We start from the raw sequence: 26731 nt of genomic DNA on the forward strand, positions 1-26731 counted from the left end.
AATACCTGCCTCCGTTTTTATTCGTGCAGTGTCATGATTATTTTGCATATAAAATATATTTGCATATATTTATAAAACTGGTAGAAAAAGTATGCGTTTTCTTGCATTGGACATATGCTAAAATATGTGCTTATTTTTGGAGCAGAAATATGCTGTATTTTATAAACTGTGCAATTCCCACTGCACAGTTTATAAAATGCTAGCATTAATCTCCATGCATCCATTTATTTATATATATATATATATATATATATATATATATAAAATTTTTTATTTTTTTTTTGCTGTTTACAGTTCAGCCGCTTCCAGGTACAGCAGGGAAGAAGGAATGGGGGAGAGGGGGGTCAATAGTGCACCTCAGAGGTTTCTAAACATCAGATATGGGGGGAGAGTCTGTGAGCCACACAGGCCCTTTAAGAAAGATGCTGGGAGCATAGGGATGTACATAAGTGTACCAGTGCTCCCAGGGAAAGTTAGCTATACCTCTTGAGCTCTTTCATTTCACATTGTTATCCATTTCATTTGTTTCCATTAAAGTCAATAGGGGAATAGTGCATCCCATTTTTGACTCTGTGGTTTTCCATCTGTTATGAAACCTGCTGGCAAGCATTGGCAACAGCACCCCAAGACACCAAGAGTGGCATAAACAACCCAGAGCACCAAAATAGGGGCAGATGGCAGCAACATTAGCATGAAGAGCCATAGCCACTATAAGAGGGGCAAAACAGCACAAACAGTGGTATAAACATCCTAAACATCTAAAGCATTAAACAAGAGACAAACAGCACAAACAGTGAAATGAAGTCCCCAAAGCATAGCTTGAGCTGTATGCAATCATCACTGAGTGAGGGTTTTAGCAGCAAGCACAGTTGCATCAACACTCCAAGGCATGCTTGCTAGAACTTAGTGCAAGAGTCACACACAGAACAATTAGTATAGTATCGTTGATTCTTTTACAGTGAGAAAGCAAGCTTTTCCCTTTCATGGTCAGTCACTGACCACACTGCATATATAAGAGAAAATCAGTCTCTCTGTATGTTTTTTACATACACTGACACACGCTGCCTGCCTATTGTATAAGAAAAATGCAGTCTTATCCTGCTGATAAGACAAAGATATGACAGTTTCTTCTGCTGCTAGCAGCACGTTTAGGACACAATGACAATGACTGTAAAGCTTTTTTGCTAATTTTTTCTTTAACGCTGGAACTTTGAAGCAAGGAGCTTCAAAATATCTGTCTTTTCTCTCTGAGATCCATCAGAGGAATGACTGAGAACAAAAGGTCATGCCTGCTCAGTGGTTAGTTTCACTTTCACTTAAAAAATATTATGAATTCAAACTGTGCAGCTGCCAGCTGCTATAGGCTGGTTGAAAAAGTACTGAAATATGATTGGAGCTCATTCCTTTTCCCATTTCCAACTGGCTTCGCTCTGTCTAGCTTTGCTTCCATCTTAGATTTTAATGGGCCCGCGAACCAAATGAGACACAATGGATTCAAAATTTTGGGGGAAGGTGCTGTTAGAGTCATTTTTTGTTACTTTTGCTGAGGATGTATTTAGAGGTTAGGCTGTATGGATTCAGAGTTTTCACTCAGACACAGACTAGTTTGAAGGCCACAGGCTAACCTCTGAGTGAACTCCTATTTACTGTTTCACACTGTGAAATGTTTACGAACAGGCAAGAGTCTGTTTATTTTAGTTATTCCAGTAGGTCTATGATGAGAAAGCAAGTAATTAATTTATATTAAAGCCGGAGAGAGAATGAAGGCCACACAGCTACGCCTGAAATTGATGAGAACTCAGAGGGAGGGAACAGTTTTCCCAAGCATTTTAGTGTAAGGAGTAATAACAGCTAGAGACAGGGAGAGTGCACTCTGGATGTGATAGCACAGGCTGATCCTTTAGAAACATGTAAGCTTTTAATATATATATATGTTGCAATTGTTATTATCTGCCATTACATCTTCTGTATGATCTGATTTTATTTGTTCTATCCTCCTATTGCTCAAATAAACTTACTTTCCTAAGAACCTGGAACTGTGATTACTGAATCAAAGTTTGTGTAGGGAATAAGATCCTGGGTTCAGGCCCCCAGGTATAATCTCAGTAATTTTGTGTGTTTATATTAAGAACATAAGAACATAAGAACATAAGAAAATGCCATACTGGGTCAGACCAAGGGTCCATCAAGCCCAGCATCCTGTTTCCAACAGTGGCCAATCCAGGCCATAAGAACCTGGCAAGTTCCCAAAAACTAAGTCTATTCCATGTAACCATTGCTAATGGCAGTGGCTATTCTCTAAGTGAACTTAATATCAGGTAATGGAATTCTCCTCCAAGAACTTATCCAATCCTTTTTTAAACACAGCTATACTAACTGCACTGACCACATCCTCTGGTAACAAATTCCAGAGTTTAATTGTGCGTTGAGTAAAAAAGAACTTTCTCCGATTAGTTTTAAATGTGCCCCATGCTAACTTCATGGAGTGCCCCCTAGTCTTTCTACTATCTGAAAGAGTAAATAACCGATTCACATCTACTCATTCTAGACCTCTCATGATTTTAAACACCTCTATCATATCCCCCCTCAGTCGTCTCTTCTCCAAGCTGAAAAGTCCTAACCTCTTTAGTCTTTCCTCATAGGGGAGTTGTTCCATTCCCCTTATCATTTTGGTAGCCCTTCTCTGTACCTTCTCCATCGCAATTATATCTTTTTTGAGATGCGGCGACCAGAATTGTATACAGTATTCAAGGTGCGGTCTCACCATGGAGCGATACAGAGGCATTATGACATTTTCCGTTTTATTCACCATTCCTTTTCTAATAATTCCCAACATTCTGTTTACTTTTTTGACTGCCGCAGCACACTGTACCGACGATTTCAATGTGTTATCCACTATGACACCTAGATCTCTTTCTTGGGTTGTAGCACCTAATATGGAACCCAACATTGTGTAATTATAGCATGGGTTATTTTTCCCTATATGCACTTATCCACATTAAATTTCATCTGCCATTTGGATGCCCAATTTTCCAGTCTCACAAGTCTTCCTGCAATTTATCACAATCTGCTTGTGATTTAACTACTCTGAACAATTTTGTGTCATCTGCAAATTTGATTATCTCACTCGTCGTATTTCTTTCCAGATCATTTATAAATATATTGAACAGTAAGGGTCCCAATACAGATCCCTGAGGTACTCCACTGTCCACTCCCTTCCACTGAGAAAATTGCCCATTTAATCCTACTCTCTGTTTCCTGTCTTTTAGCCAGTTTGCAATCCACGAAAGGACATCACCACCTATCCCATGACTTTTTACTTTTCCTAGAAGCCTCTCATGAGGAACTTTGTCAAACGCCTTCTGAAAATCCAAGTATACTATATCTACTGGTTCACCTTTATCCACATGTTTATTAACTCCTTCAAAAAAGTGAAGCAGACTTGCCCTGGGTAAAGCATGGCTTTACCCAGGGCAAGTCTTGCCTCACGCAAGACTTGCCCTGGGTAAAGCCATGCTGACTTTGTTCCATTAAACCATGTCTTTCTATATGTTCTGTGATTTTGATGTTTTGTACACTTTCCACTATTTTTCCTGTAGTTTCCCGGATCGCCCCTGGAGCCCTTTTTAAATATTGGGGTTACATTTGCTATCCTCCAGTCTTCAGGTACAATGGATGATTTTAATGATAAGTTACAAATTTTTACTAATAGGTCTGAAATTTCATTTTTTAGTTCCTTCAGAACTCTGGGGTGTATACCATCCGGTCCAGGTGATTTACTACTCTTCAGTTTGTCAATCAGGCCCACCACATCCTCTAGGTTCACCGTGATTTGATTCAGTCCATCTGAATCATTACCCATGAAAACCTTCTCCATTACGGGTACCTCCCTAACATCCTCTTCAGTAAACACCGAAGCAAAGAAATCATTTAATCTTTCCGCGATGGCCTTATCTTCTCTAAGTGCCCCTTTAACCCCTCGATCATCCAACGGTCCAACTGACTCCCTCACAGGCTTTCTGCTTCGGATATATTTTAAAAAGTTTTTACTGTGAGTTTTTGCCTCTACAGCCAACTTCTTTTCAAATTCTCTCTTAGCCTATTGGATAAGTCCCTGAGGTAGTCTTGAGTGCACGCAGGAAATAAGCTTCTCAGGTAGCCCCCAGTGTAGACTTCAGTGAGATTAGCCCCCCCAGGTCAGAGCCCCTGAGCAGAATACCACTGTGCATGATCTGAACCCGGAACAGCCACCCATTCGGTTCAGATGACCTGATCATCCAAATGCACAGTCCTAGTTTTTATTACTATTTTTAAGCACTGGGTACCTAACTTAAAAACCTAAATCTAGGATCATGTAACTCAGAAGCCTAAATTTAGGCTGGAATTCATTTTCCTAAAGTCAGGTGAATTTTCAGCTGAAAATAGGCATCTAACTTTGGAGCCTAAATTTAGGAATTCAGCTTTTTAAATTTTGGTCTCTATATTACTATGCACTCACTATTCTGCTCACAAACCGGTAGATTTTAAATTAGCCCTGCGCATGGCCAGGCCTTATGCATACCGGGCCTGTTTTCAAACGGGCCCGGTCACGTGCGTAAACCCCGGTATGCGATTAAGTGCCGGGTCCTGTAAAGGGGGTGGTCCAGGGGGAGGGGCGGGGCTGGAGGCGGCCGGCACAGCAGCCATTTGCCGCTGTGCCGGGGAAGCGCGAACCAGCCAACTGCTGGCGCTCGCAAGTTGCTTCTGCTCCAGAGGAGCAGCAACTTAAAAAACAAAACAAAAAAAAAGGAAGGTACGTTACATTTAGGGGGTGGGGAGGAGAGGGGAAGGGGAAGGGAGGTTAGGGTAGGCGGTAGGAAAGTTCCCTCCCAGTCCGCTCCTTAATTGGTGCAGACTGGGAGGGAACTAGGGAAGGCCGGGATGCATTGCAAAACTGTATCCCCCCTTGCGCGTGCCACATGTACATGCGTGCACGGATTACAAAATCTGGCGCACATGTGCGTGCGGCCGTACAATTTTATAACATGCGCGCGCTGGGAAGCGGGTGCACATTGACACGCGCGCACCTTAGAAAATCTACCCGAAAGTATCCATTCAGAACTTATATATATTCTAAAAAGAAATATACTTTTCTAAATTTGTTAAATCCTACATAGTTGATAACTTGCAGGTGTATTTCTTGTGAAATAGAATCTAAATCTCATTTGTTCTAGCAGTTAATTAAATTTATAACCTCTTCTAGGGACATGAACATGCTATAATAAAAAACAATGTCAACAATGACTTTTTACTGATTTATTATAGTAAACATAGTTCAAAACAACAAGGTTGTGATAGAGAGCCAGGGTTTAAGATTTTAAAACAACCTCAAAAAGATGGGTCTTTAGGTGGGATTTGAATATGGCCAGAGAGGGAGCATAGCACACTATTCTGGGCATATAGTGCAGAGTATAGGACACCCTATTTTTTTCTGCATTGAAAAGCTATTTCTGATAGTACATTAATATACTGTAAGAAAGTGAGTGTTTAAACGCATTGGTCTGCTTAGTTTTGAATTTTGGAAAAATACTCCTAACTATATATAAACAATGTTGGGTTGAAAATTAGGAGTTTCCACCCAGGAAAAGGATGCTAGACTCATTGAGGTCATTTGAAAAAAAAAACATTCAGTGGATAGCTTCTTTTGTTAAAGTTAGCCGGATAAGTTATCTGGGACATTCAGTGGGATAAACATCCCACTGAATATAAATAAAGTTATCCGGGTATATATACCCGGATAACTTTGAAACCTAATCCGCTATCTTTGCATAAAGTTATCCAGCAAGTTTCAAAGCGAAAGTCCATGTGTACTTTCATTTTGAAAATTATTGTAAAGCCTGCAGGTAAAATGTTCATGTGGTCTTTGTCTCAGCGTTAACAGTTTGAAAATTGCCTCCAAAATGCACTAAGCCAATAATATAAAAAACATTTGCTACTTATGACTTCAGTAACAGTTTAGTAGCTAACTCTTCTGTGAGGAGGGAAATTACATGTATCTGAGGTCAGAAGATAAGACAGAAGGGTAATTTAGAATTCTGTATATCACAAAATGAGCTTACGATTTAAATATTAGGGAAGACATTAGTTTTATATTCCTGTTTATTTCTTTTACAGGGCAGTAAGGGTCACTTTCGATACCACTGGCAGAGTCACAATGTCAAGCAGAGTGGCGTGGATGATATGGTTCTCCTGGCCAAAATCACAGAAGATGCCATTGTGGAAAACCTAAAGAAACGATACATGGATGATTACATTTTTGTATCCTCTAAGGCAGCGGTTCTCAACCTGTGGGTCGCGACCCCGGCGGGGGTCGAACGACCAAAACACAGGGGTCGCCTGTGTTTTGGTCGTTCGACCAAAACAGGTCTGCAGACCGACCCCAACAGCCCGGTCCGCAGACCAGTACCGGGCCGTTGGGGTTTTTTGCCGGTCTGCGGCGCCGCGGCTGCTGCGGGGAGGCGGGGCGAAGCTGGAGACCTGCCTCCTCCAACCCCAAAAGGGAGCGCGTCGCGGTGCTCCTCCTACTGGGGGTCCAGGAGCGGTCCGGGAACGATCTCCTGGGTGTGAGCCGTCGGCTGCCAGTAATCAAAATGGCGCCGACGGCCCTTTGCCCTCACTATGTCACTGGGACCGACCGCTGCTATTGGTCGGTCTCAGTGACATAGTGAGGGCAAAGGGCCGTCGGCGCCATTTTGATTACTGGCAGCCGACGGCCCACGCCCAGGAGATCGTTCCCGGACCGCTCCTGGACCCCCGCTGGACCACCAGGGACGTTTGGCAGGTCTTGGGGGGGTCAGGAGGGTGGGGGGTTGCGGTAAATTAAGTCGGCAGGTCTTGGGGGGGTCAGGAGGGTGGGGGGTTACGGTAAATTAAGTCGGCAGGTCTTGGGGGGGGTGCGGTAAATTAAGTCGGCAGGTCTTGGGGGGGGGTCAGGAGGGTGGGGGGTTGTGGTAAATTAAGTCGGCAGGTCTTGGGGGAGTCAGGAGGGTGGGGGTTGTTAATTTAAAGTGTGGGATGGGGGTTTTTTTTTTGGGGGGGGAGGGGTTCCCAGAGTTTTCTGATCTGGGGAGTGGACCGAAATGGCCCTCCCCAGACCCGAAAACAAAATGGGGAGAAAAAAAAAAAGCTATGCACTCCCCTAATTTGCTCCATAAGACGCCCAGACGCAGAGCCAGTTTAGCACAATTTTTTTTTTTTTTAATTTTCCCCCTCTGAATCCTAGGTGCGTCTTATGGTCAGGTGCGTCTTATGGAGTGAAAAATACGGTACTTCCTGCCCACCCTGCCCCGGAAGACAAATGTTGCCGGAGCCGCACGGGCAGGAAGGAGGAGGCGCATCAGCCGCGTGCAAAAGAGGAGCAGCGGGGCGGGAAGACTAGGGCTGCTGCAGAGCCCATCCTGTGGCAACCCGTAAAGAAGAGGCCCAGAGGTGAGAGAGAGGTGTGTGCGAGTATGAGATGAGTTGAGAGATTGTGTGTGAGAGTGAATTGAGAGACTGTGTGTGTTTGCAGAGACAGCATGTGAGAGCCTCTGTGTGTGTGAAAGAGACAGCATGTGACAGTGAGAGCCTGTGCTTGAGCAAGGCAGCATGTGGGGGTGTGAGAGAGCCTGTGTGTGAGACTCAGACAGCCTGTGCCAGTGAGAGACTGTGTGTATGAATGATTGCATGACAGAAAGAGCATGTGACAGTGAGATCCTGTGTGTGTGTGTGTGTGAGAGAAATGCATGTGAGAATGAGAACCTGACTGTGTGTTTGAGGGAAGACGACAGGTGGAGAGAAAAAGAAACAGAAAAAAAGGCAATATAAAAGGAAATGGCAAAAAAATAAAGGGAAGCAGATGTAAAAACAAATAAATTACTTTTTACTGATTGGTACATGTAATCTTTGGGAATGTGCAAGAGTAGCACTTTCTCTATGGCAGATCTCACAATGTACGAGATCAACATGGAGGAAGTGGAAACCCACGGGGCCTGCACAGAGGAGGCAGCAGAATGGGCTTCAGTGCCAATAGCAGCAATCAGTGCCTCCCCAATAGCCACGTGGCAGCAGTGGCAGTAATTAGATTAATTGTTTGACTCAGCTGGAGGTGACAAAGTATGAAGTGGGATGTGAAATCAGCTTGATCTGGTGGAGAATTAGGATTGCTATTACACATGAACTGTATTTGGCAAACATAAAGGGAGCCAGGATAATCAATTGATGCCTGCAGCTGAGGACTGATTCATTATGACTCATGTAGAAATTAGTGCATTTTCCAGATTAGTCTGCATAACACAATTCTCAACATTCAGCATTATTTCTGCTGCACAGAGTTTTATCTGAGAGGCTCTGAGGTTGTGAGGGAGCCAGTAAGAGTGAGAGCATGAGTGTGTATGAGAAAATCCAGGGGAGTAAGAGTGTGTGTGTGTGAGTGGGGGGGGGGGGGGGGGGGGGAGAGAGTGTCTTACACCCTGAGAGTGTATCAGTGTCTGTGAGAGTGAGAGGTTATGGTGGGTATAAGAGCATGAATGTGTAAGTATGTGACAGTGTATGTGTGAGAGAGAGAGGATAACCTCCTAATCCTCGACAATATCAGGGTGACTGGAAATCAAGAGCTCCCATGTATGGACAGCAGGGGCTTTTTAAAATCCTTATTAGTTTTAATTATTGTGTGTTATTTGATATATGTGCTGTTTTGAAATATTATTGGTGTTTGGGAAATTATAAAAATGTATATGATTTTAATTAATAGAAATTCTATTTATCAGTCATTTTAAAATATTCTTTTATTAGTATGGTTTTACTATTATAACTGATGCTTTATGTTTCTTAATTTTATTGTTTTATGAGGAATGGTGGTTCTGTTTATAAATGTCATAATAAATAAGTATGCACTAAAATCCAACCCCATCCATAACCCCGCCCCCATATGACCAAAGCCCCACCCTCGCCCTGCCCTCGCAGGGCGAGGGCGGGGCGAGGGGTCACCGCAACATGAGGAACTGTATTTCGGGGTCACGGCCTTAGAAAGGTTGAGAACCACTGCTCTAAGGCTTGGTGGGTTTAATGGATCTGTGGTTAAATCAATGGATTTAATGGCCAAGATAATGCTCTGATTTGGTTTCACTTATTATGTTCTGCATAGAACACAATTCAGGAAGAATAATTTTCAGTCCGAGAAGCGGGTTTTGACCTGAATTTGCAAAGTGGTCTTACTTAAGTCTTCTTTGAAAATTAGGCACTATGTGTTTTAGCTAGCGCAACATACATGCACACATTTATACTTGTTTGTTAGCAAGTGTAAACGCGAACAAATTTGCATGCATACTTTTGAAACTTGAAATTATGCAGTTAAATGCTATCTACAACCCAACTCCACCCACCAGAATGCCTCTTTGCCATTCATATAAAAATACATGCAGAATTGCTTCTATGTATACTGTTACATATACAACTCCCCTCCTCCCAGTCAGGTAATTATCTAAAACCCATTTATGCACATAAACTCGTGTTTTATGTGTGGTAATGTTTTTGAAAATTCATCCCAAAGAGATCAATCAAATACTAGTAAACATGGTATTGAATTTGCAGTTGGGATCAGTGGTGCACACATGTGTTATATATCTTCCTGGAATAATGCTGTTTTCTATTAAACTTTTTTTTTTTTTTTTAGGAGAAGTACTAACTCATTTTTCTTCTCAGATTCTTTATTTCACACAGAAAAAAATTGCTTTTCAAAAGTACCAAAATATATTAGCCATAAAGTCCTTCTCACTCTGCCTTTTTATTTTATTTATTTTTTTTTTTTTTTGCTTTCTTATTATCATACCTTGAAACTTGATTGTAATCCGCCTTAGGCCTAATTTAGGAAAAGGCATAATATCAAGGCCTCAATATTCAAAGGCAGCTGTTTATGTAAGTTAGCCGGATAAGGCTTATCCAGCTAATTTACATAGGATATTTAGCAGCACAGCTCTGATGCTGAATATCCCTGAATTTGGTGCTACTTAGCCAAATAAGTTATAGCCAGCTAAGTTAGACCTGCTCTTATCCGGCTAAGGGCCAGATTCATTAAGGCTTTTCTCCCGTTTTGTGTCTATGGTAAAAACCCTTAGGCAGAAACTTTGGTACCGCTGCACGGGCACATATGTATGTGCGTATGCCAGCTCACACTAAGACGCGGCCATTTTATAACATACACGCAAATACGTGCATGTGGTATAAAATAGGATGTATGCACGTACACGTGCGCACAATTTTATATGAGCATCTGCAAATGCCACCTGTATCGCATAAGTGGGTAAATTTTATAAGGGACGCATGCCGAAGCCATAGGGAGTTTTTCCAGTTTGTTCCCAGTTCGCCCAGTTAAGGGATAGGACTTCCCAACCCTCATAGTTTAATAGTCTCCCTTTCCCCCTGTTAGCCTTGACCCCTAAAACCCCGCTGACTAGCCTAGATTTTTTTTTTATTACTTACACACCATTCATAGCAGTAGTAAAGTTACACAGCAGGGGACCCCGGCGCGTGCTTGTGTGCATAAATACTTACACGCACATTCCTTGATAAAATTCTGGAATGCTCATATCCTGCCCTTGCCCCATCTAGACCATGCCCACCGCCCACCCCATTTTGGGCTTTTTCACTTGTATATGTACTGGGAGATATGCACGTACGCAGGTGGCTTTTGAAATCCGCTCGGCATGTGCTGGTCAAACATACTCACATATCTTCTGGTTTTAGCGTGTGCCAGGCTTTTAAGATTCACTCCTTAGTGAAAGAGGTACTAAGTTAGCCCAATGGTTATCCCCTCAGCATATCATTCTGTATTATTTAAACAGCAATGAAAAGTTATTGTGCCTGCTTTTCACATGTGTATCTGATTGGTAATAAAGGAGGATTAGCTCTAAACTCACTACTGCCATTTTGTTCATATTTGAAGGAGATTGCAATTTCATTCAACCTGGAGCAACTAATCTCATATAAAGTTTATTTACTCCTGGGCAGGGAACACCCAAATGAGTTAGTTTGGGTTATACCAATGTTTAGGGCCTTAGTTTTCTAAGGCCTTGTCTCTTGCTGTAAATCCACAAACATCCCTGTTGGCTGCCATTGCTCCTGCTGTCCCAGCTCTCTTTGCTGCCTCCACTGATCTCTTTTCCATTGCCACCCTCTGCCCTTGCGGTTCTGCTAATTTATCTTTGAGTTATCCAACAGCAGCACAATTGGCAATGTTGGCAGGGCCAGTGCAAAAGTATTTAATGCCCTAGGTGAACCTTCAGTCATGTACCCCCTACCCCCAACCTACCTATTGGCATCGGCTTTAGCACAGCGCTCTCTTCTTTGGCAGAATTGGCTTTCCCCCTCTGGGCCTCATGCTTGTGGGATTTTGCCACTTCCAGAATTTTGATGCTGTAGGCATCCTCCTAGTTTGCCTAATGGAAGCACCTATCCTGATAGTCGGGGGTTGACACAACAGCCGGATAGGATGATGAAAGGAAAGATGGACAGAGTTATGTTGGAAGAGGTAGAAAAGACTGAAAAACTGGAGAGGTGGGAGGGAGGAGAGAAAGAAGAACTGATAAGGGGGATCTTGGGAAGGGCAGATTAGACTAGAAGTAAGGTGGCCAAGAAAGACTTTGTAAGAATTAGAGAAAAATGATCTGAGAGAGAGCAGCTGGTGGGAATGGATAACAGAAGGGGAGAAAGAGGCAGGTTATAATAGAGAATGAGGTAGAGAGAGAAATTGAAAAGGAAGAAAGGAAAAGAAAAAAGGAGTGTTGGATTAAAAAATGAATTGGAAAAAAGAAAGAATGAATGAAAAAAAGATCCAGGTACACCCCACAAAGTTTATAGAACTATTGTATTTGATTGACACATTTTACTTTTTTCATAAAAATTGATTTTTTTTCTTATTAATTAAAATAAAACTTATTTTAATATATACAAATAGGCTAGCATGAGCAGAATTTCAAAAATTGTACTGCAGATTTTTCTCAGTTTTGCCCCCGAGCCTTTCCAAGAGCTGCTGCAGATCCCTTAGCAAAATTCTGTTAGCCGTCTGTGAATGGAATTTGAAGCCAAGCCCAGTATCATAAGTGAAAAGGACAGGAAACTTCTCCACATGTGAACAGAACAGGGAGTACATGCGTGAAAGGTTTTAGAGGGAAAGAGTGTAATTTTACACATCGTCATCATCATGTTTCAACTGTTTAAGGCAGCTTTTCAGCTTAGATTGGTCCTAGATGCTTTCCTTCTCCCTAAGAGTAAATTGTAGGGATAACTGGCAGATGAACCTCACATGGTTAACTTGAATTCAAATTAAAATGAAACTTTCTGGGGTTTTAAATTAATCTTGTCCACAGGCCACTATAAAAATGTGTATATTTTACTTTTTCTTTTTTTTTAATTATCTGTCAAGATATGAAAATTTGGAAATAACTTTGATCCTAAGAGAGTACCAGTTCAGGTAGAGAGGAAAATCTGCATCATCCTAAACCAACAAAATTCAAATCCTCAATCATTCTACAAACCCCCCAAATCTCCCTTTTTCATGAGGGAGAATTCACCTTCTTTTTAGCAACAATTGCTACTACTTATGCACTGCAGTACTTGCTTCTAAAAGTTCCCTTGGGGTAGATTTCATAAACTTGCGCAAACGTGTACTTTTGTTCCTGCACCAGGCGCGAACAAGAGTACACGGGATTTCAATAGATACGTGTGTAGCTCCCCACAATCGGAGCGGCCTCGGAGGGAACTTTCCTTCCATCTCCCCCCACCTTCCCCTCCCTTCCCCTACCTAACCCACCCCCCCGGCCCTATCTAAACCCCCCCCACCTCTGTCACGAAAGTTATGCCTGCTCGAGGCAGGCGTAACTTTGCGTGCGCCGGGCCGGCTGCCGCGCGCCATGTTCCGGTCCGGGGGCTGGTCTGGAGACTGCGGCCATGCCCCCGGGCTGAAACCACGCCCCCGGCACCGCTCCCGGATGACGTGCCAGCCGCTTCACACGCCCCCCGATGACGTGCGGATCGCAACACACACCCCCGTCACGCCCCCCCAGGAAAGCCCCGGACTTACGCGCGTCCCGGGGCTTTGCGCTCGCTGGAAGCCTATGCAACATAGGCTCAGCACGCGCAGGGGGTGTTTGGGCCAGGTTTTCGGGGGGTACGCGCATATCTTATGCGCGTACCCCTTTGAAAATCTGGCCCTTAGTTCATTGCCTTTCAGTGGGAGATTAGGTCATCTTTCTCTCTCACACTTTCAAATCCTGCTACAGAATGCTCGGCGCGCATAACCCTTTAAACCCCCCCCCCCCCCGCGCACGCCGAGCCTATTTTGCATAGGCTCAGAGGCGCGCGCAAGCCCCTGGACGCGCGTATGTCCCGGGGCTTTGAAAAAGGAGCGGGGCGGCGGTCCAGGGGCGGTGCCGGAGGTTCGCGTGCCAGCAGCCGGCCAGCGCGCACAAGTTACACCTGCCAGAGGCAGGCGTAACTCCGTGGAATAAGGTGGGGGGGATTTAGGTAGGGCTGGGGAGGTGGATTAGATAGGGGAAGGGAGGGAAAGGTGGGGGGAGAGGAAACGGGGAAAGCTATTGGGGCTCCCCTTGGGCTTGGCGTGCGCAAGGTGCACAAGTGTGCACCCCCTTGTGCGCGCCGACCCTGGATTTTATAACATATTATAAAATCAGGTGTACATTTGTGCGCGCCGGGTAGCATGTACAAATGTACCCTGTGTGCGTAGGATTTAAAATCGGCCCCTAGGGATTTAAAAAAACGGTCTATGTGAAATGAGTTGAGTCCTTTGGCAGGGGACATAGTTTTATTTATTTTATTTTAAAACACTTATTTACCGCATAAGTTGTCCAAAGACCATCAAAGTGGTTCACAAAATTTCACATACATAATTTCCAGCAAAAGCATTCCCATTGTGGCCCACCAGATTCCTACCTGTCTGTAAAGTGTACTGCAAACCTTGTCAGTGATTTGTGACGAGGACATTAGGAGAGAGAAAGATGTGCCCCATGTCTCACTTCCTTCCCATCCTGTGCCTGTGGGTATGTCAGAGTCAGGACTTCTGTGCATCCTTTTTAATTTCAAACATTTGTATCTCAGTCATTGCAGTCGAAAGTCTAGGTGCACAATTTTCGTGCACATCTTACGTCTAAAGTCTGGATGGTATCTCTTGTGTTCAGAATTGCCTCTGAAATTCCACTTTCTTAAAATCTGAGCATGCCAGACTTGCACTGGGAAGTTTACTTTACACCCTGGTGTAGATGGGAGTCTAATGAGATCCTGAAATTATTATTAAAAAAACAAGGAGGAGTTAAATTCCTGAGCAATTTCATCAGGGTGGCACAGGCAAGCAGTCAGCTGTGAGTTCCTAAGAAATGAAACAATGGAACCTGCAAAAAAAAAAAACAGATTAAAAGCCAAATTTAAGTTTCAAGCAAAACTGGAGTAAAAAAAAAGTGCAAGAACTCTGCAAGTTTGGTTGCACAAGTTTGGGATAGTGCAGCATTCGCTTCAGGATTTACTTTCTTGCAACTTATATAAGGGAAAAAGTCAAGCAAGGAAAATCCTATACGAAAGGCACTATAGGACTTCTGCCCAAAAGTTCTACATGGCTTTTGGCACAAAGGTTTGCTTACACATATTGCTTCTCTTTACAGAAGTTACAGGAAATTATGTCTTTGGGCAAAAGATGTACATTTCAAAATTGTGCAAGCAAACTTATTTACAGTTTTTTGTTTTTTTGTTTTTAAATCTTTTTTGCTTTGCTTTTGCCAGAATCTCAAATCTAATGCAGTATCTTGTGGTGATTTCTTTCTAGGACCAGACCAAGAACACTGATAGCAAATCTTAATGTTGGGATGTGTTATTGTTATGTTACTTAATGGATGGTTTGCTTCAGGATTTAGAAAACCTATTATAACATACTAATTATTTGGAATTTTGTAAATCTAGATGTACTGTAAATGTAAAAATTGTCTGCACATTTGGATGCTGCAGAGAGATGCATGAATCTAGAGTTGAATGGCACATACAGTATTAATAGGAAATTTTGCCTCCCTAAAGAGATTACAAAAAATCTACGGTATATATAATACTTCACTGGCATACTATTTGAATACAAATAGTTCTGCTTCTTTCCCTCTATTAAAGATTAGCAATGATGGCAGGTAGACTGCCATGTTCACAGATATAACTTAAGGGGTCAATTGTTTTTGGTCTCTGGTGGGAGAATATGAGAAAAAAAAGCTGAATAACAGCTGGATAACTCAAAGATAAATTAGCAGAACCGTAAGGGCAGTATAAAAACAGATATTCGGAAGATATTTGGCACCGAAAGACTTCCTCAGAGACCAAAAGCCTAAACAAAATGCAATCGGGTTTCTACCTAGGATACAGTGCTGAAACAGTCCTCATCTCACTCATCACTCATGAATCAAGAGGGTTCAAAACTATTATCTCTACTTGACTTCTTGACTGCTTTTGGTACAGTCCATCAGCAAATTCTGCTTACCAGATTGGCCAACCTAGTTTTGGAGGCAACATACAAAACTGATTGAAATAATTCCTTCCGATAGATCCCAGAAAATAACATAGAACAAAGCATTCTCCAATCCCTTATCCCTACAATGAGGTGTTTCCCAAAGCTCCATGCTTTCGCCCAGTCTCTGCAGTGTCTGCCTCCAAGCCCTTGCCATCATCATAAGAAGCTCTGATTTCATATGAACTGATAACACTGGTATACAAATGTTTAGAATTTTCTGCTTCAGCGATAAAATGTGCTATTTATTATTGATGTTGATGTGCTGAATTCACATGTGACAATTAAACCAACTGTCTACTGTTTCCATGATATTTAAGTTTTTATATTTTACATCAATGTCTATTGCATAGATAGTACATGGATAGTACAGTTTTAATCATATATTGTAAGTTTAGGCCTTTTCATGTATTTATGGTTGCATAATATTTCATTTGTTCTGTTTATATAAAAATTAAATCAGAAAAAGGATTATAGAAATATAATTTATTATGAAACAAAAGGCAAAAATATACATATATATATATATATATATATATATATATTGTATATATATATACATAGTTTAGTCCTTATTCATTGGCTATTCAGTTCTTCTCCGCTTGTCTCTTGTATTTATTAAATAGAGCATCTCTTGCCACTACGCAGCAATAGCCTTTAATCATTGATGGGCTCTATTTGTTGCGGTTCTGGCTGCGAGCACCGCGGCCAGGCCCTTACCTCCGTGCTCACTGTCCTGCTCCCGCTTTCAGAGGGCTGGTTTGCGGCCTGTTTGGCGGCATCCCCGCTGGGGCTGCGCCGCTGTGAGCTCTCCCATGGACGACCTGCTCTTAGACACGCGCGCGCCACTTGGGCGCTTTTCTAGGCCATTTCCCGCCAGTGCTGACTCCGCCCAAATCCTGACGTCAGATGCCGCGGCCTTGATAAGCCAGCCGCGGCCATCCAGTCTTCGCCTTGCAATGGGTTAGCCTCCTGGTTCCCTGTTGTGTTGTGCCCCGGAGCGACTCTCCCTGTTTCATCGCTCCGTTCCTGCTACAGTACCTGCTTGGTTCCTTCTTGCCTGCTACAGTACCTGCTTGGTTCCAGTACCCGAGTCTTGCTACAGTTCCTGCCTGGTTCCAGTACCCAAGTCTTGCTACAGTTCCTACCTGGTTCCAGAACCTGAACCCAGTTACAGTATTGCTACTGTCCTAGTCTGGTTCCAGTTACCTGACCTGACCCACTACCCGCCTAAGTCCCAGCGGCTGGGCCCCTACGGGCTCCTCCCGGGGGGTTTAGGCTTCCAAGGGTGAAGCCACCTAAGTCCCAGCGGTTGGGCTCCTATGGGCTCCTCCAGGGGGAGTACCAGCTCCCAGGGTGAAGAGCATCTACGTCCTGCCTGAACATCTGCCTCCCGGTCTGCTGTTCATTAGAGACATTGACCATCTTTTCCCAGTCTCCAGCGGGTCGACCCAAGGCTCCACTAAACAGAGACTCCCATAACAGATTGCATGGCCATGGACTCGGTGGATGCGCCTGTCCCCTTGGAACTGCCTGGGTTGGCCCAGCAGCTGCAGTATCAAAAGCAGTACCTCGAGGTCCTTACCGGTTCAATAGGGGAGTTATCGGCCTGATTGGATGCCTGGGCCGCCTCTGCCCCAGACCCAGTACCCAAGGCCCAAGACTCTTCAGTGACGCAGCTGCCGGCACCCTCCCGCTACGCTGGTGATTTAAGGACCTGCTGCGGCTTCTTGAACCAATGTTTTGTGCGGTTCTCCTTATTGTGTTGGCAGTTTCCCTCGGATGTGGTGAAAGTGGCGTATATCCTGTCCCTGCTTGATGGGAAAGCCTTAGTATGGGCTTCTCCCCTTTGGGAAAACAATGATTCTTCGCTAATGGATTTACAAAAGTTCATCACGAACTTTCGCCAGGCCTTTGATGAGCCCGCCCAAGTAGCCACAGCTACATCTGATCTGCAACTTCGTCAGGGGGCTCGCTCCTTGGCAGATTATGCAATGGACTTTCAGACTTTAGCCCAGGAAGTAGGTTGGCAAGATGGTAGTCTTAAGGCCATCTTCCTGGAAGGCCTCTCCGGACGCATAAAGGATGAAATTGCAGCTCGAGACCTGCCAGAGGACCTCAACGCCTTGATTGAGATGGCTGCCCGCATTGACCGTCGCTTACTACGGGCCAAGGAGCAGTGCTTCTCTCGCTATAGTCCGGCTCGTGGGCCGAGATCTGTGCCCTCTCCCAAGATTTCTCGTCCAGACGCTGCCACCTGCGAACCCATGCAGCTGGGACAGGTCCCGCTTTCTGCTGAAGAAAGGCAATGTCACCGTTCGTTGAAGTTGTGTTTATATTGTGGCCAGAAGGGCCACTTCTTGGCACGCTGCCAGGAGCGTGCGGAAAACGCCAAAGCCTAGGAGGTCGGAAGGAGCTCCTCTTAGGCTGTGCTACAGCTCCTCAATTTACTGTTCCTGTTACCCTGGAATTTTCCGGAGGCTCCTTTGAGACAATGGCGTTCCTGGATTCTGGAGCCGGAGGTAATTTCATCCTGCAGGACCTAGTCTCCCAGTTGCGAATCCCTACGCATAGACGGGAGGTCCCGTTACGAATTACCTCTATCCAGGGGACGCTCCTTCCAGGACCTGTCCAGACGTCCACGGCACTCATTATAGTCCGCACCGGGGCGATCCATTCGGAGGAGATAGCTTTCCTAGTGTTGGAGAAGGCTGTCTACCATGTGGTGCTAGGGTTGCCGTGGTTACAGAAACACTCGCCCACGATTCGGTGGGATGCGCTACAGATTGTCAGATGGAGTCCTTTTTGCCTAGCTAACTGTATGAAAGTGCCTAAGAGTCCCGCACTTCCCTTGATGCACTCTGCCGTGGGTCCTCCTGCACCTTATGAGGACTTTATGGATGTATTCTCCAAGACCAAGGTGGAGATTCTTCCGCAGCATCATCCATATGACTGTGCTATAGACTTGCTACCTGGTACTATGCCTCCCCGAGAAGGGTTTATCCCTTATCCATACCTGAGACCCGGGCCATGTCCGAATACATTGCAGAGAATCTGTCCAAGGGGTTTATCCGCCCGTCTAAGTCGCCTGCAGGGGCAGGCTTCTTTTTTGTCAGCAAGAAAGACTGAGGCCGTGCATAGACTATCGAGGTCTAAATTCTATTACCAAGCGAGACCTCTACCCACTCCCGTTAATCCCGGAGCTCCTTGATCGGCTTCAAGGAGCGAAGATTTTCACAAAGTTGGACCTATGAGGAGCGTACAATCTAGTCAGAATCCATCCCAGAGATGAGCGGAAAACCGCGTTTAATACCCGAGACGGGCATTACGAGTATCTCGTGATGCCTTTCGGCTTATGTAATGCCCCAGCGGTGTTCCAGCACCTGATGAATGAGGTGTTGCGGGATCTTCTGAACACCTGCGTAATTGTTTACCTCGATGATGTGTTAGTCTACTCCCAGGACGTGTCATCACACCGTCAGCACGTCCGTCAAGTGCTCCAGATACTTAGGGAGCATGGTCTGTACGCGAAGCTGGAAAAATGTAGCTTTGAAAAAACGTCCCTGCCGTTCCTAGGCTACATAGTCTCTGCAGCTGGATTTCAAATGGATCCTGAGAAAGTGGCAGCTATTAAGAATTGGCCCTGGCCAAGGGGTCTTAAAGCATTGCAACGCTTCCTCAGCTTTTCCAATTTCTACCGTCACTTTATCCCCAATTACTCTCGTATTGTGGCCCCGCCGCTAACTGCCCTCACCCGAAAGGGGGCTAACGCGGTGGATTGGCCTGCTACTGCCTGTCAAGCTTTTGAGACCCTTAAAGAAGCCTTCTTGTTAGACACCTGCCTTCGTCATCCGGATCCCAGCCGGCCCTTTGTGGTGAAAGTTGATGCCTCCAATGTGGCCGTGGGGGCCTACTCAGTCAGTACTCTGATTCCAGACAGCTGTTGCCCTGTTCATATTTCTCAAGGAAATTCTCCCCGGCAGAGAGCAACTACTGTGTTGGTGACAAAGAGTTGCTAGCCGTGAAACTTGCCCTGGAAGAATGGAGACAGTGGTTGGAAGGAGCCAACCATCCAGTGACGATTTACACTGGCATTTTTGAAGCAAGTTCAACGCCTGAACCCGCGACAAGCCCGGTGGTTGCTGTTTTTTTTTATCGGTTTGACTTTACCTTACGCTATCGACCCGGCTCGAAGAACGTTCAAGCTGACGCGCTCTCGCGCTCCTCTGAAGTCGAAGAGACTCCTGACACACCTCAGTACATCTCGGACCCGGAGAAAGTAAGTCTTGCCGCAACCTCAGTGTCCTCCCAAGGGAAGACCGTCGTGCCATGCCGCTTCCAGAGAGCAGTTCTCACCTGGGCCCATGACGCCCTCACTGGGGGCCATGCTAGTTGGAAAGGGACTTTAGACTTGCTAAACCGTTTCTATCGGTGGCCAACGGTGAGACAGGACGTCCAAGCTTTTGTGGGTTCATGCCCTACCTGTGCTGTTCAAAAGTCGCTCATCGGGAAGCCCAGGGGCCTGTTGCAACCATTGCCCATCCCAGTGGAGCCTTGGACACACATTTCGACTGATTTTGACGTGGACCTTCCTACCTCAGGAGGTAATTCGGTCATTTGGGTAACCGTGGACCGATTTTCCAAGATGGCACACTTTGTCCCTTTGCCAAAGCTACCTTCTGCACCTGACCTGGCCGGCCTTTTTGCTCAGCATATTTTTAAACTTCACGGTCTCCCACAGGATATAGTCTCCGATCGAGGACCACAGTTTACAGCTCTTTATTGGAAAGCCTTATGTAAACGCTTCAAGGTGCAACTCAGTCTTTCCTCAGCGTTTCATCCTCAAAGTAATGGGCAAACGGAATGAACCAATCGAACCTTGAAGACTTTTCTCTGTGCCTTTGTGAATGAACGACAAGATAATTGGGCCAAGCTACCCCCCTGGGCGGAGTTCTCGTATAATAATCACACGCATGCAGCTACTGGAAATTTGCCGTTCCTCGTTGTTTATGGGAAGCAACTTCGACCGCCCCTACCTTCGCCTGAACCTAGTGCGCTCCCAGCAGTGCAATTCTCAGCTCGACAGCTTCGTTCCTTGTGGATCTCTACCCAGGAAAAGATCCGTAAAGCCGCCCTGTCCACCAAGAAGTGGGCGGATAGGCATCGTCAGCCAGGACCCATCTTCCTTCCAGGAGATCGTGTCTGGCTTAGCACCAGAAATCTACAGCTACATATTCCGTCTAGAAGACTAGCTCCGAAATTCTGTGGGCCTTTTCGAGTCGCCAAACGAGTGGGAGCAGTCTCATACCGTCTACGCCTACATGACATGTTCCACGTGTCATTGCTGAAGCCTTTAGTGTTATCCAGGTACCACTCCCGGGCTCCTGAACCATCGGATCCTTCAGTACCGGACGAGGTCACGTATCAAGTGCGTGAAGTTTTGGATGTCCGGTTCCATCAACACCGATGGGAATACTTGCTTGCCTGGGAGGATTGCGGATCCGAGGACAATTCTTGGGAACCGGCCCGTAACATCCTCGACAAGGACATATTACGCCAGTTCCATCTGGACCACCCAAGTAAACCTGGACCGACTAAGAGGGGGCGTAAGAGGGGAGGTACTGTTGTGGTTCTGGCCGCGAGCACTGCGGCCAGGCCCTTACCTCCGGGCTCCAGGACCTGCTTCCGCTTTCAGAGGGCTGCTTTGCAGCCTGTTTGGCGGCGTCCCCGCTGGGGCTGCACCGCTGTGAGCTCTCCCATGGACGTCCTGCTCCTAGGCGCGTGTGCGCACCACTTGGGCGCTTTTCTAGGCCATTTCCCACCAGTGCTGACTTCGCCCAAATCCTGATGTCAGATGCCGCGGCCTTGATAAGCCGGCCGCGGCCATCCAGTCTTCGCCTTGCAACGGGTTAGCCTCCTGGTTCCCTGTTGCGTTGTGCCCCGGAGCGACTCGCCCTGTTTCATCGCTCCGTTCCTGCTACAGTACCTGCTTGGTTCCTGCTTGCCTGCTACAGTACCTGCTTGGTTACAGTACCCGAGTCTTGCTACAGTTCCTGCCTGGTTCCAGAACCCGAACCCAGTTACAGTATTGCTACTGTCCTAGTCTGGTTCCAGTTACCTGACCTGACCCACTACCCGCCTAAGTCCCAGCGGCCGGGCCCCTACGGGCTCCTCCCAGGGGGGCTTTGGCTTCCAAGGGTGAAGCCACCTAAGTCCCAGCGGTTGGGCTCCTACGGGCTCCTCCCGGGGGAGTACCAGCTCCCAGAGTGAAGAGCATCTTCATCCTGCCTGAAAATCTGCCTCCCAGTCTGCTGTTCATTAGAGACATTGACCATCTTTTCCCAGTCTCCAGCGGGTCGGCCCACGAGTCCACTAAACAGAGACTCCCATAACACTATTTGCACTGATATTGTTTTTCCATTACTGTAATGTCCCGATGAAATTGCTTGCCATGCTCATCGCTCACTGCTCCATAGTTTGATGGAAAAAAAACCTAGATGAGAGTGCAAAAAATGTATCTTTAGTGACGTGTTGCATCCAACACTTTTGTATGCCTGAGGAGGTTTTCCACCAACTCTTTGTAGTTGTCTGCCTTCTTGTTTCCAAATAAAAACTTTTCTACTAACTGGAAGGCTTTTCACACCATCTTTTTCTTGTGACGCAATGCACAGTTAAATGCATCATCTCAAACAAGTTTACAAATCTGAGGCCAACAAAAGATACCTTAATTTGTCTTAGCTTCATTTAACCTTGGAAATGTCTTCTGAGCTACTTGAAGGCTGCTTTAGTTTTGTCCATAGCCTTGGCAAAATTCTTCATCAAACCCAGGTTGTTGTGCCCAAAAAGCAAGTTCTCATCAACCCAGGCATGGATTTTTTTCATAGATTCAATCAAAGATATGTATTAGTCATTTCTGGTTTAATTTGAGATTCTTTTCCTTCTTAACTCACTTATCCTCCGCAATTCCCAAGTCAAAAGTCATATATACCGACCCAGTAGCATATCTTGAAAACTAAAGCCAATCAACAATTTTAAGCATCATTTTCATTCTCAGTGACCTAGATTTAGTAAAGTTTGACTACACGTATTTTGGAAGCATTTTGGCTGTAGGCCATTATAATATACAGATTCTCCTCCCCTTCTCTGGCACTAGGGACAGTACAGCAGTGCCTTGAAGCAATTTCTGTCTTGAAGCCATAACAAACTAGATGATCGACAATCAGCTGCAATTAAAGATAAAATAGAGGTCCTGTGCTTCATGACCACACAGTTCCCTCTCCCCCATACTTATTCTGAATGACATCACTCTACAGCCTCATATGAGGTTAAAAACCTAGAAACTATACTGGACCTGCCTGATTCTGTAGTGCCAAGCGATCCTTCAGCGGAGCAGCACTGACCTTCAGCGGAGCAGCACTTGACCTGTGGAACTTTTTCCCTCCCACCTTGCAGGTCGTTAATGACTACATGTCATTTTGTCACCCACTGAAAACAGACCTTCTGGACCTATCCCATAGGCCAACTGAGCAAATAAACAGCCTTGGCTGTTGTCCCTATATTACATACCCTAAGGAAATGTATATTTTATATATTTATGCATTTATATTCCACAGTATTCATGATGCTATGCAGAGAACAGCAATTATAAAAATCAAACACATAAAAACTAACAAGAGCTACTACTGTGTCTGCCATCACATCGTCTCACACCTTACAACAAAACTTAATAAAAAACTTGGTACCATATAACAGAAACTTTAGCAGACCTACACTGGTTGCCAATCGAATACAGGATAAAGTACAAAGCCTTATGCACCATACACAAACTAATATACGATAAAGAAGCAGACTGGCTAAATACAGCCCTACGAGTCCATGTTCCACAAAGGAACCTTCGTTCAGCTAACAAGGCACTACTAACAATGCCTTCAGTAAAATCGGCAAAACTAACACAAGTAAGAGAAAGGGCCTTATCACTGGCTGGGCCCAATCTATGGAACACAATGCCCACTGAACTCAGATTACAGAGTGATATCAAATCCTTTAAGAAAACCTTAAAGACATGGCTCTATAAGCAAGCCTTTCCAAAAGAAATGGTGGGGTAGAGAGGGAGAGAGAGAACGAAAATACAGGAAAGCGCAGCTAAGAATAAACGACATTGCAATATTAAAAATACTTGACAATACAGTTATGAAGTAGACCAATATAAAAAGTAACTCAATAACACACCTGGACTAAACCATCACTACCCAAACATTATTTTTATTAATGATATTGTAACCGTACTTAATTGGCACTTGTTAGAATGTACGATAAACTACCTATATATACCTTTTTTGTGCCTATTTGTAAACCGTTGCGATGGTACATGACTTAGCGATGGTATAGAAAAGTTTTTAAATAAATAAATAAATAAAATAAAAATACTGCTGGAGAGGTCTCCCCCGATCAACCTCTGCGCCCTCTTTCCTCTCCACCCCCTCCCAACTTCTGCATTTCAATCTCAAGAGGACTATCCCCACATTTATCAATATTTGTCCAATTTGGCCAATTAACCCTGGGTCCAATACCCCTTTAAGGTCAGTCATGCCCACAGTTTCAACTGCACAAAGTCTAGCAGTCTACAGGAGCTACTGGCACCATGTGGTTTAAACCATGGAACAGGTGGTGGATGGAAAGGTATTGGCAGCCTTCCATGCATCTTAGAGGGAATGTTGATGGATTTGAGGGCATTAGTGGACTGTCTAGAGGGGCTTCTCTTTCTGGATGCTTAGAATATCTTTTTTTGGGCACTGCTGAATATGATTTTAATTTAATTTGAGATTTCTGTTCAGCCTTTCGCGACTGAACAGTCACTTCAAAGTGGATTACAATAAAGTTAGGAGAGCCACTGGCAGTGGATTCAATGGAGATACAATTAAAGGCAGATTACAGTTGAATTACAGTTGAATTAAGAGTTGAGACATTAAAAGTTGAAAATCTATGCATGTTGTTGGGGTAAGTAACTAGGGGAATCTACATAGCTCCTTCTTCAATGCCTGCATCTTCCCCATGGAATGCTGCCTGTGATTGGCCCTGCCCCCCTGTAACACCCTCAGCCCCAGGAGGCTTAAATTCCAGGGATCGATGCCATGGCGGTAGACCTGTTGCCCATCTGCTGGACTCTGCCCACCCATCACTGTGCCTGAGTACCTGCCTTGTTGTCTTCCAGCCATCTCAGCTCTTGCTTCTTTGCTTGCATCTTTCCCGTGGAATACCCATGATGTCATTGGCTCCAGGAGTCTCAAGCTCAGGAGGTTGATGCCCGAGGTGCTGCGCACCGGTGCATGTGCGCACCTTGTTAAGTGCTTGAAGGAATGCAACAGAGGAGCTGCTTCTTTATGTGCTCCTTCACATGAACAGAGTACATTTATTTATTGTGTTGCTGAGGTCATTGTCATTTGCCTTTTTCTTAGAGTCCAGTCAGACGAATCCAGAATAAGTGGGTTATGCACGTCTACCAGCAGATGGAGACAGATCCAACTGACATCGCAGTATATATACCTCTACAGTGACATCAGCCTGCCAGTATTCTCCATCTCCAGCAGATGGTGGATATGCATCTCCCTATTGGGGATTGCTTTGATTTGAAAAAGGAGAAATAAGGAAAATAAATTTGCCATGCTCTCCTGCGGTGATATCAAAAGGTCCCTCCCCCAGCTGAGAATTCCTGAGATGATTTCTGTGGTCCCTCAGATAAGTGCCTTGGTCCGGTAGCTGGTTTTTCAGCCAGCGTGGACTTTGCTGTTCAACAGCTGAAAGGCAGCGGGTTCAGGAAGCTGAGCGCAGTGGTGATGGCAAATGCCCTCTCCCCCTGCAGCCAAAGACCATCTTTAAACTCAGCCAGGTAAGGCTGAGCTTAGGTAAGTTTAAAAAAACAGAGACAGAGAAGGAGGGTTTTTTGGTGTAGGGCTCCCTTCTTCCCTGTCTCCATGCTTGGAGTGCTATTCCAATGTTCGTTCCGCTCCGTGGGAAGTCAAGGGATGTGGGCAGCCTGGCGGATTGAGCATCCTCTGTCAGTTAGGTCCCGCTCTGAGGCTTTTTTACTGCACACCACGTGGTGGGCCTCAACAGCATTTTGCGCGCTTTCTTTAGGCTGCCCTCTACAGGATTGTCAGTTCGGTGTGTGCGTCTAGCTATGTATCCAAGTTGAGCATCCAGTTTTTGGATGTTTGGGCAGGCTTAGTAGTCTGTGCATTCAAGTTAAGCAGCACCTTAAGTGGCTGTCTGCTTACCTGTGCGCACAAGTTGAGCGTTGCTATGCGCTTAAGTGTTTTAGATTTTTTTTTTAGATTTTTTATTTTAGATTTTTATATTCCACTTTTCACACTTTTTTCAGCGCTTCAAAGCGGATTACATTCAGGTTCTGTAGGTATTTTACGGTGCCTATCACTACTAAGGATGCCTAATTCTTAGACACCTAGGTATTGGGACACCTAGGTGTTGGATGCCTAATTTTTAGACGCCTAGAATTTTTGAATTCCTAGAATTTTTTGGACATCCTAAAAAAAAAAAAGCAGCTAGACGCATGCCTCCGATTAGTGTGCTGCTGGTCTAATAGCATCTATATCTAAGAAACCTAAGCACCTTTCTCTTTGCACTGCCTGTCATATTTGGGCATCTCAACCAGGAGTTCCCGCTGACTTGTGCCAGCACTATTTGGAGTCTCAAGGAGAATTATCTTCCTCTGATTTCACTAATTCTGGTTCTTCCCAGCCAAATGTAGGTCTGGGTGCCTGATTTTGAAACTCCCCTAACTGGTTCTTCAGCGGGGAAAGGCAGCTCGGTGAGTACGCACCAGGTACCTCCTGGTCTGGATACTTCTACATTTTCATGGGTAGAATTTTTCCAGGGATTGCAATCCTTTCTTCAGGTGCAGTCCTCAGCCCCGTCCAATGCTGCCAGGGCAGAGACACAGGTGCAAACATTGCCAGAACCTACAGTTAAGTGCCAGAGTACTGATAGAGATCCGGATGGCATGGATGATGACTCCGATTCTGATTCTCTTGAGGATGGTGAAATTCCTCCAAGATTTGAATTGTACAGGACTATGCTATGGTTCTTCCATAGAGATGAGCTGCCGGCCATGATTTCTCAGACTTTGAAAATGCTGGGATTGCCTGG

At 45.0% G+C, this 26731-nt stretch overlaps 1 protein-coding gene across 2 annotated transcripts in view; it reads left to right on the forward strand.

The window, feature by feature from the left end:
- The window catches only part of MYO1E (myosin IE), a 416393-nt gene that overhangs the window by 154222 nt on the left and 235440 nt on the right, over nt 1-26731 (forward strand). For both annotated transcript variants that reach the window (XM_029574567.1, XM_029574568.1), the window contains exon 2: nt 6154-6297. In XM_029574567.1, coding sequence (XP_029430427.1) covers nt 6154-6297 — 144 coding nt within the window. The remainder of the gene's footprint in view (nt 1-6153; nt 6298-26731) is intronic.

This window comes from Rhinatrema bivittatum, chromosome 13 (genome assembly GCF_901001135.1).
Source record: "Rhinatrema bivittatum chromosome 13, aRhiBiv1.1, whole genome shotgun sequence".
In the NCBI taxonomy this organism is placed as follows: domain Eukaryota; kingdom Metazoa; phylum Chordata; class Amphibia; order Gymnophiona; family Rhinatrematidae; genus Rhinatrema; species Rhinatrema bivittatum.